We start from the raw sequence: 11750 nt of genomic DNA, 5'->3' as shown, positions 1-11750 counted from the left end.
ATCTGGTCTATCCTTTTCCATCATTATTTTAAATCTAATAGAATTATGGTCATTGGCCCCAAAGTGCTCCCCCACTGACACCTCAGTCACCTGCCCTGCCTTATTTCCCAAGAGTAGGTCAAGTTTTGCACCTTCTCTAGTAGGTACATCCACATACTGAATCAGAAAATTGTCTTGTACACAATTAACAAATTCCTCTCCATCTAAATCCTTAACACTATGGCAGCCCCCCGTCGATGTTTGGAAAGTTAAAATCCCCTACCATAACTACCCTATTATTCTTACAGATAGCTGAGATCTCCTTACAAACTTGTTTCTCAATTTCCCTCCGACTATTATGGGGTCTATAATACAATCCCAATAAGGTGATCATCCCTTTCTTATTTCTCAGTTCCACCCAAATAACTTCCCTGGATGTATTTCCGGGAATATTCTACCTCAGCAGAGCTGTAATGCTATCCCTCATCAAAAATGCCACTCCCCCTCCTCTCTTGCCTCCCTTTCTATCCTTCCTGTAGCATTTGTATCCTGGAACATTAAGCTGCCAGTCGTGCCCATCCCTGAGCCATGTTTCTGTAATTGCTATGATATCCCAGTCCCATGTTCCTAACCATGCCCTGAGTTCATCTGCCTTCCCTGTTAGGCCCCTTGCATTGAAATAAATGCAGTTTAATTTATCAGTCCTACCTTGTCCCTGCCTGCCCTGACTGGTTGAGTCGCTTCTGTTCTCAACTGTAAAAGTCTGAGACTGATCTCTTTCCTCACTATCTCCCTGGGTCCCACCCTCCCCACCTTACTAGTTTAAATTCTCACGAGCAGCTCTCGCAAATCTCCCTGCCATTGAAATGAAATATACAGTACTGTAATTTCCCAGATAGTCTGTACTCTGAGTGCTACAGAGCAGAAAGCCCGTGATCTGGGTGGTTGGCTTATTTGCATATTGAGCCGTTAATGGGAATTCACCCTAAACTGTAGTCAAAGGCCTAGTCAAAGAGTAAGCTTTTAAAGGAGCATCTTTAAGTTGGGGGTGGGAACGGTTATTGAAAGCATTGGAGGAACGAGATAAGTAATGTGGAGAGGATAGTGAAAGGATTGGAAAACTGTTCAGAGGAGTTCAGTCAGGATAACAAAGCTCTGAATGAAGAGAAGCAGAGGGAGGAGAAACATAAACAACTCACTGGAGGAGGAGGCTCGACAAATATCCCCATCCTCAATAATCAAAGAGACCAACGCAACAGCGTAAAAGATAAGGCTGAAGTATTTGCAGCAATCTTCACCAGAGGTGCCAGGTGGATGATCCATCTCGGCCTACTCCAGTGGTCCCCAGCATCACAGATACCAGTCTTCAGCCAATTTGATGCACTCCACATGATATCAAGAAACAGTTGGAGACACTGGATACTGCAAAGGCTATGGGCCCTGACAACATTCTGGCAACTCGTTGAAGACTCGTGTTTCAGAACTTGCCACTCCCCTAGCCAAGTTAATGCCAAGGGCAGCATGGTGGCTCAGTGGTTAGCACTGCTGCCTCACAGCCCCAGACACCCAGGTTTGATTGTGGTGTTTGTACATTCTTCCTGTGTATGTGTGGGTTTCCTCAGGGTGTTCCGGTTTCTTCCCACAGTCCAATAGTGTTCAGGTTTGGTGGATTGGCAATACTAAAGTGTTCATCGTGCCCTGGGATGTGCAGGATAGGTGGGTTGGCCATGGGAAATGCAGGGTTGCAGAGATAGGGAAGGCGGGATGAGTCTGGGTGGGATGCTCTTCAGATAGGCAGTATGAACTTGATGGGCCGAGAGGCCTGCTTCCACACTGTAGGGATTCTATCATTCTATTTGCAGTTGGCAAAGCAACCATGAGGGAGCTGAAGGAAGAAAGGGGAAGGTTAACAGTTGGTGGGGGCCTGTGCAGCTGTTTCAGCTGCAGTTGGAGGTAAAGGCTGTAGAGATGGAGAACCTGGTCATCATGCCCCACCATGCAGGGACATCCGGCTGAGCTCAAGTTGCAATATTGAGAGAGGAAATGGTGCAGAGGCTCCCTGCCACTGAATCCAAGTATGAAAAGGAATGGTGAAAATCTGTGGCATAACGCCAATATTGTGAGAAATATAACAGACATAGGAAAGAGTGGCCAAACTGGCGAGGGACCTCATGGAGATGTGAACAGAGATTGTGAGCATCAATTGAAACAATTGAGCAACTCAAGGAATAGAATCCCTCACAAGTCAAGAAGACCACCTCCTGGTGAAACGTGAGAAGTAACAGAAGACAGTGAGGGAAGTGCATAACGCACCGACAGTGAAGAGAAAAGAACACATCCAGACAACCGCAGCATGATGGAACACAGAGACAACAATAAATTCACTATCAGCAGACCAAGAACAGCCAAAGATGAACATCCACATTTCCAAGATCTGGAAATCCTGTCAAACCGTTGATATGCTATACGGACTCTTTGACCTCTGTACTTGTATGTTTTACAGTCCTTATCACTTTATAACTCATTTTGGTTTAACCAATTTTTATCTGTTTTCACTTGTAGCGTACAAGAGAAACTTTGGACGAAAAGGAGGATGTGCTCTCATATTTGCAGTGATGTCCTTTTAAGAGCTCAACATGTAAATAAGCCAAATATCCAGACATTGTCACAGGACCACAGCCCATAAGCTGTCTACCCTAAAGCACACAAGGCACAAATTGCATCTGGAGATTGATCACTACTTGTATATATTAGTTGAACTGTAAATAAATCCACCAGGGAGATTTAAATAAAGGGAATCCACATGCCATTGTTTGGGCGCTGCTTAAACTCTATCTGCCAGAGGAAGTGGTGGAGGCTGGTACAATTACAACATTGAAAAGGCATCTGGATGGGTATATGAATAAGGAGGTTTTAGAGGAATATGGGACAAGTGCTGGCAAATGGGACTAGATTAGGTTAAGGATATCTGGTTGGCATGGACAAGTTGGACCGAAGGGTCTGTGTCCATGCTGTTTACCTCTATGACTCTGTGACTCTGTAATCCATTTGAATTAGATTTAGATTACGTAGGAATATTATTACAGCTACCTGTCTGCTACATTCTGCTTCAGGACTTCCCAAAGTGGGGCTTTGGATCTCGTTAAGTGCTGTCAGTTGAAAGTTTGAAGGTTGCAACAGCTACGATGGAACCCTGACCAAGTTTTCACCACTGTGCCCCCTTAACAGACCGCATTCTCATAGATTTGTATCTGCCAACATGCACCGCGCTCCCGTCTCCACTCTCACTGAGTTGCCATGACAATTTCCAAGCTTCAGAATGGGGTCATAGAGGGAAGAGGTTTGGGAAGCATTTCTGATAATGCCCCTGTTTCACACCTTGGAATGCTCTAATACGAGATACAAACTACACATCTTTGGAGGTTGAAGTTAAAATCAGACTGTGCTTAGTTACAGGAATGCAGAATCTAGCTGATCCAAATATTTGGATATAAGCAAGACCAATAGCTCATCTGCCTGTAAATTCAACTGGTTGTGAGTTCTCCCACTGCAGACAGTCATCTACATAACCAAGGCTGACTTACCAATGCTGCACTGTTGGAGATGCAGACTCACATGTGATGCCATTTCTACCCTCTCAGAAAGGTTTCCTGGTGATTTTACAAAAAAACTGGCCAATATCCATGCCAGAGAATGTTTATATATCATTACATTATGGTTTGAGGGATTTTTCTGTGCACAAAATGGCTGCTGCTGTCTGACAGTGGCATCACTTCAAATGAAAGTTGTTAGTTCGAATATGCTTTGGGACATCCTGAGATCATGAAAGGCACTACAGAAATGCAACTGTAGCCAGCTGGACATCACAGAATATGAGTTCCCTGGGTACAGCTGTTAATCTGGTCCAATTGGAGAGCCCTAGTTGACAGATATAAATAGGCGTGTCTCCCACTGTTAGGCAGTAGTGTGGGGGAAAAACAAAAGAAAAGAAACAAAAACAGGAGTGTCAGAGGTTGTGTTGACTTTCAGAGCTGGCTTTGAGGGAGCTGGATCAGTGTCAAGGACTCTCCACGTGTAAATAAAGGGTGACTTGACAATGGGATACCACCCTCTGTGGATTTATTTCAGTAACCTTTTCTTTTTAGATTTTTTTTTAGATTACTTACAGTGTGGAAACAGGCCCTTCGGCCCAACAAGTCCACACCGACCCGCCAAAGAGCATCCCACCCAGACCCATTCCCCTACACCTAACGCTAGGGGCAATTTACCACGGCCAATTCACCTAAGCTGCACATCTTTTGGACTGTGGGAGGAAACTGGGCACCTGGAGGGAAACCCACGCAGATATGGGGAGAATGTGCAAACTCCACACAGACAGTGTTGTATCATCCATCGCCCACTATCACAATGGAAATAGAGCTTGCCTTCTGCTGTTTTGTGCTGGACGACTATCCCAGTTTGAATGACGGGTACAGCAACATGAAGTGACCATGTAGCTGCTTAGGGGAGGTCTCAGTGGCACAGAGGGTAATGTCCAAGACCCACTTCAGGACTTAACAACCACAGAAGGTGTGTTAACAAACCAACCAAACAGGGGGAATACTTGCAAATCCTTCCACTCGTTCAAGTGTCAGTCAGTAAGAATAGGGGAGATATTGAGTCAGCTGCTGTGATGATGATGATGATGGAAAGGATTTGGAACTTCCCACATTGCTATCCATAGCTCTGGACTGCACACACATAACAAAGTGTATGTTGTCAAAGCAACTCAGACCCTTTAGGGGCCAAATGACTGGATATCTGATCGGATTGGTGCCAGTGCAAAGAGTTTGATCCCCATTCTGGCTGGGGTGGATTTAGGTATCTGGATTTGGTGGAAGTTATGGCACTGTGGTCAGACCAGTCTGCAGATAGTGAGCTCACAAAGAAAAAGACAGACCACCCAGTGGTGGGTTGTGTGGCGCTGGTGTGGAGAGACAATCAAATTCATTAAAATAATGCTCACAATTAGCCAGAAATAGGGAATCCATTGGCAAAACATCCACCAGGACACAGTCCCTGGCAACTATCTTCATAGAGTTCGAAATCAAAAGTGAGAAAATAATGTTTTGTTGTATAAAGCATTGGTCAAACCTGACCTGGAGTCATTGCATTCAATTTTGAACACTACACTGACAGTACATATAGGGCAGCATGATGACACAGTGGTTAGCACTGCTGCCTCACAGCGCCAGGGGCCCGGGTTCAATTCCCATCTCAGGTGACTGATTGTGTGGAGTTTGCACATTCTCCCCGTGTCTGCGTGGGTTTCCTTTGGGTGTCCTGGTTTCCTCCCACAATCCAAAGATGTGCAGGGTAGGTGGACTGGCCATGCTAAACTGCCCGTAGTGTCCAGGGATAGGCAGGCTCAGTGGACTAGCCATGGGAAATGCAGGGTTACAGGAAGAGGGTGGGTCTGGTTGGGATGCTCTTTGAAACATTGGTTTAGACTCGATGGGCTGAATGGCCTGCTTCCACATTGTAGGGACTTTACACCTAAGGAACAAAATTTGGATCTTAATTGGGCCACAGCACAGATACAGCTGACTGATCCAGAGGGGCTTAAATATTTAAATCATAAGGGTAGGTTGATTGGATTGGGTTTGTAATCCCTTGAGTTCAGAAATCTGAGGGGGTAATCTGATCGAGATGTTTAAATTGATTCAGAAATTGATAGGTAGAGAAAAACTCTTCCGCCTGGAGGCAGAGTCCAGAACAAATGCATATCTACGTTTTATATTTGCACCAGACCACACGGTTATGGAATTAGAACGTTTCTTTCTTTGCAAAAAGAACTGTGGAAATGTGGAATTTCCCCTAACCCCCTGCCCCTGACAGGCTGTTAAGGTGGGGGAAAGCCAATTGGAATTTCTAAGACTGAGATCGATTGTTTTCTATTAGGTGAAGTTATTAAAGGGATATGTAATTGAGGCAGGGAGATAGAGACATGATTGAGTGAATACTGGAGCAGGCCTGAGGGACTGAACGACGTTCGCACATTTTCATAGAGAATGGGGACTGGGACTTTCCAACAAGAAAGAAGCATGACAAAAAGGGAATATGACAAGACAATTCCTGTTAGGTATCATCGTTTACTTGTGTCAGCTGCTTGTATCTCTCAGTCTATTCCCCAGGGATATTTCGGTGTCCTCAGATGGGTTGTCGACACAGAGTGAAGCTATTCCAAAAGAATTCTTTTCTCCAGACAAGATGATGTCAGCAATTTAACTCGTCATTTCCAAATCCAGATATATTTTCTTATGTTAGTTTTAGTATTAATAACTATTAAAACTATTGGGTGAGCTCTTGAAATGTACATAGGCAAAACTTCACTTTATATCAAATTAACCTTGGCTTGAGTCTTGAGGACTGGGATTTTTCCGGGGAATATCTGTACACTGACTGAGATTTCTTTGAGAGATACCTATGTACTGACTGGGATTTATCCAGAAAACATTTATACATTGACTGGGATTTCTTAGTGAGATATATGTACACTGACTGAGATTTCTCTGGGAGATATCAATACATTGCTTGAGGTATTTCTGAGGGATATCTTGTGACAATGCTGTCACTTTAGAAGGACAAAGTTAAAAATCACACAACACCAGGTTATAGTCCAACTCATTTATTTGGAAGTACCAGCTTTCAGAGCACTGCTCCTTTATCAGGTAGCTAGTACTTCCAAAGAAACCTTGGTGTTGTGAGATTTTTAAATTTGTCCACCCAAGTCTAATACTGGTGCCTCCTCATCGTTACTGTAGAAGTTATTTTATCCCAGGTGTTTTTGAAGAGAGGTTGTAAGGCAAAGGTTCAGAACCGACTACTTGAAGACAACTTAAGTAAACAGCTTAGGAGGCTGTGAGTTTTTTTTAACAGCCTGAATGGGTGCGGCCAGCTTTCATTGATCAGGATTTTCAGGATTTGATTTTCTCAGTAGCACCAGAAGCCTTAGAAGAGTTGGAAGCCTCAGCAAATAATTCCCAGCTGCTACTTCTTCGGAAAATCCCCCTGATGTTTCTTCCTCCTAGAGTGGAGGTTTGCATTTGAGAATCTGTGCCTGAATTTGCCTTTTTGCCAAGGGCTGTGTTTATGGATGTTACTATATTGGAGCAGTTAATTCGTAATAGTTATTGTATTTACCATTCTGTTAAGTTTTCCGATAGTTAAGTTATTCTAAAGTCGTCTTTCTTTTGTTTATATTTTAATTATAGTGCCTAAATAAATTGTGTGTCGCTTAACATCGAGTAGTTTGACCAGTCACATCACATCTGGAACATGCATTTTATGTCTACTTTTAAAATAAGGAAAAAAATTAGGGTCTCGGCTACCTTCTGAAAATATTTTGAGGGGATCTGGTCTGGTCCATAACAAACTTTACACTGAGATTTTTCTGGGAGATATCGATACACTGACTGGTGTTTCTCAAAGAGGTGGCTGTACACTAATTGACATCTGTCAGTCTTTCCCTCAGGAAGTTGCTACACACTGAACTGGAGGGTCTGATGATTAATACCCTCCTCAATTAGGCATTCAGGCAAGATTGGCCAATTATCTGTTATCACTAATGATATCCCCACTGTTTCCAAGGCTGGACAGAAAACATTGGTTAGTTCTGAAGAGCAGAGAAGGCACTTGCCAAGTGATGTTGTTCCAGGAGACACAGCAATAAATCGATAGCAACGAGAGGTTGAAAAGAAGGAAAGTTCTATGATGAAGGCTGCCTGTCAACTCTGCTCTCTGATACTGCCACACGGTGACAATCCTGTCTGCCCTTGAAATCGATACAAAGCATTAGCAATCTTTATGCCTCCCTCTGCTTAGATTGTGAAATCATTTGGCTCAGAAAATGAAATCTGATTTGCTTGTAACAAGGTGTAACTAATCCTGCAAGTCCTGAGGGTTTAAGTAATGTAAATATTTTGTACACACAGCATCTTCAAGATTGTGCTGAATTGTCAGTCATTTGTAAACAGTGGCCTCAAGATGACGCTTATTTAGCGATCAACTTTATTTACATCTTGAAATTTTCCCTATCCTATAGCTTTCTCCTGCATGTGTGTGTGTGTGTGTGTGTGTGAGAGAGAGAGAGAGAGAGAGAGTGAAAGAGAGAGATGATTGGTGGTGTTTTAACCTGAAGGTCACCATGCCTCAGGTGAAGGGAGAGGTTGAGAACACAAGACCATCATGATAACCTCAGCCAGCATGGGAATTGAGCTCACATTGCTGGCATCACTCTACATTGTAAAACAACTGTCTAGCCAACTGAACTAACCGACACCCAGCACTGGAAATTCATTCCTCCCAAAACCCACCACAGATCAAAACCTGCATTTATATATAGCCTTGAACACAGAAAAAGATCCTAAGCTTCTCTACTGGAGCACAGCCACAGAAAACTTGATGTTGAGACTCATAAGGAGGTCAAAAAGAATACATGGGCGGAGATTTGGAGAGAGAATTCCAGAGTTTAACATCGAGATGGTTGAAGACATGGGCAGCATTGATAGGAATTGCAGGAATACAGATATCTGAAAAAGGCTACAGGGTGAATACAGTGTTGGCAGAGGCTGGTAAGATCGTGTACAGATCTTAGTTGGAGTACCCACAGACTTCCCACAGACACGAGATCGTTACCTCTGTTGTAAGTGATTTTGGATGCATTCATTTGGGTGCAGACATTAAACGCTTGTTAAAAAAAGTGATGTCAGGAATGGTGCAGCTGAAAAATGTGAGAATTTCTAGAGCTGTTAAGAAGGACTGCTACTGAAAGAAACACCAAGGAAACAAAATAAATGCAGCAGTCTGCCACTGCAGGTATTAGCCAGGTCAAAATAGCCTGCATTTTCCAGTCCCCACTGTAGTGGAAATAAAAGGAAACTTAGAGTCATAGAGATGTGCAGTACGGAAACAGACCCTTTGGTCCAACTCGTCCATGCCTACCAGATATCCCAACCCAGTCTAATCCCATCTGCCAGCACCCGGCCCATATTCCTCCAAACCCTTCTTATTGTTATACCCGTCCAGATGCCTTTCAAATGTTGCAGTTGTACCAGCCTCCACCATTTAGACATACTCCGATGTCCAGCGATACATGCATTCAAACAGCGAAGGCAGTAACGGTGCGGGTTCATTGCTGTGTCAGTTAGCAGTGCGGGTTTCTTTCTCTGTCTCTCTTTCTCTCTCTCCTGCACTGACCCCACCATGTGCTCCCTTTGTCTGTTCCTCTCCCTTTTAAAAGTGCAGTTGTTTTGACTTTTTCTTTCTCCAAAGTTCCAAAACAATGCAACATATAAAACAGTAATTGCTGCTCCTGGAATTCGAGGAAATCACCTCCAACATCTAAATACCTCAAAAAAGAAGCAGCCTGTTACAGCCAGAAACTTTTCCCATCCTCCATCTTGGATTACCCAGAATACAACAGAATTAGATGTTTTTCCCTACTATTAGTAGCAAAATATGAATAGTTACAGAATTATTGTTTTAAAAAGATGAGTAAATAAGATGAGTAGTTGTAGTATCAGTGAAAGTTGGTGAACGTATGCAATATAACTTATTGCAGTCTAGATTTAGAGGTGGAGGAGCCAGAAAGGAGAAATTTGAAAATGCACTTTTCAACCTATACTAACATAATGTACAAACAGTTTGCTGAAGGAAAAAGGAGGATGATTGGCTGAGATGTGATCATATTGGCACATCTAGCTGGATCTGTGAGTTTGGGCAAGCGAAAGGGGAATTCATTAGAAATAGGATAGTCTTAGGCATGAGGGATCCAGCTGTGAAAGCACATCTGCAGAGAAAGGAGAAACTTACACTTAACAAAGCTACTGACATGTGCAGAAGCGCTGAGATTGTCAATCATCAGCCTGAGCATATTAATGAAAAAACCTGGTGAGGCTTTCCATTAGACATCCCAGACTGAATAAAAATAATTGATTAGAGAAAAAGGAAAAAAAAAATTGCAGAAAAGTCAGGAGAAAGACTAAGGTGAGAGGGCAGCATGTAAATATTATGCAGAATAAATATGTAGCAGTGAAGGAAAGGGAATCAAGTGAATTGGAAGTAAGTTACCGCTGATAGATAGATGGAGAGGAAGAAGGTGGAGAAATCAATTTCACGTTGATTTAATGTTTACAAAGAGACAAACATAAGCCACATTTTCATAATTCATCTGCACTGAGGTTGGATTCTACCCAAACCTGATATTGGTGAGGATTAGTCACTGTGTAATTGCACGGCATTCTTTTGTTAGTCAATTATGTGAGGGTTCACAATGAGACTACACAGAGTTCATTGACATCATACATGGGTACTCATTGAGGGGTGGGGTTTAGATTCAATTAGTCACCAAATCTGAAACAGAATGCCAATCTCATTAATAATCACAAAACTACTGAATTGTATTTAACCCATTCCGTTCTCTCTGTGGGAGGAAATTTGCCAGCCTTGCAGGGTCGGGCCTGAAAGAGATGTCCAGACCCACACCAATAAGGTTGACCCTTATCTACTCGCTGAAACAACCAGTTCAGCTGCTATGTTGTATCCAACTACTGCAGAAAAAAAAACATCCATATACTATCCAGGTTTGTGCACAGCACAGTGGTTATAGTGATACCTGTGGAATCTTGTGTGTTAGACAGGTGTGTTTTATTTTCACTCATGTAAGAATGGAGATCCCATTTCAAAGTAAAGCATTTTCTGTGATGGTTTCTGATGTGTTCCTGAGTAACAGGTTAAATGGAGTTTAGACACAGATCACCTATAATCTCATTAAATAATGGAACAGATTTGAGGGACTGTATGGTCTCTTCCCATTGCAATTTCCCATGACGGGTTAGGATGCTTTATAAATGCAAATGTCTGCTCCTATTTCCTCATCTTGTGAGGTCTTGTGACTACTTAAATGAATGGAGGAGAAACATAAAGAGAAAATGCTAAAGAAACTCAGCAGGTCTAACAGTATCTTTGGAGAGAGAAACAGCGTTAATGTTTCAAAACAGATGTGACTCTTCAGAACTGAAAGGGGATGGAAAATGATGGAATTTATGCTGTTAACAGAGGGGAAGAGGGAGTGGAGCAGCATTAAAGTTGTCAAAAGCATAAAACCACAATGTTCCAGCCCTTTTCCATTCTGAAGAGATTTGAAATGTTAACTCTGTTCCTCTCTCCACAGAAGCTGCTGAGATTCTCTGTGCTTGCTGCAGACTCCCAGCAGCATTTTGCTTCTTCTTGGATACTTACTGGGATTGACTGGAAAAGTCGGAACATTCCTCCTAGCTGGATGTAAATCCGGGAGTAGATCCGGGTTGATGTCCCATTGAAGGTGTTCGCCACCACCAAAAAGGAATAGGGTCCGATTGTAAAGAATTCCCAGTCGTAGGCTCCCGAGGTTGGGATGGTCTGGTTCCTTTCAAACATACGGGCATTGGGGTTCCACTTGTAAATGATGCTGTCAATGTTGTGATTGTTTCCTTAAAAGGTAGAAATAAACCCAGTCAGATACCAGAACATAACCCCGTTCCTCACTAAGCAAACTAACGGGGTCGTGTCCACAGACACCTGCAGCAGAGCAATAAACAGTGACTACATTCCCCCAGCAGACCAACAGCCTGCGGCCAGGGAGAAAGAAATGAGCTTGTGTCTTACCTCTGACAACCACAAGACAATCACAACACACTTTACAGGCAGCAAAGTACTTTAGAAGTGCGGTCACTGTTATATAATGTGGAAAC

General features: G+C 43.0%; 1 protein-coding gene across 1 annotated transcript in view; it reads right to left on the bottom strand.

The window, feature by feature from the left end:
• The window catches only part of tspearb (thrombospondin-type laminin G domain and EAR repeats b), a 76832-nt gene that overhangs the window by 18083 nt on the left and 46999 nt on the right, over positions 1-11750 (bottom strand). Inside the window, exon 8 of the mRNA XM_043694476.1 lies at positions 11260-11489. Coding sequence (XP_043550411.1) covers positions 11260-11489 — 230 coding nt within the window. The remainder of the gene's footprint in view (positions 1-11259; positions 11490-11750) is intronic.

Source organism: Chiloscyllium plagiosum, chromosome 7 (genome assembly GCF_004010195.1).
Source record: "Chiloscyllium plagiosum isolate BGI_BamShark_2017 chromosome 7, ASM401019v2, whole genome shotgun sequence".
Lineage (NCBI taxonomy): Eukaryota > Metazoa > Chordata > Chondrichthyes > Orectolobiformes > Hemiscylliidae > Chiloscyllium > Chiloscyllium plagiosum.
This window is presented reverse-complemented; position numbering and strand designations above follow the sequence as displayed.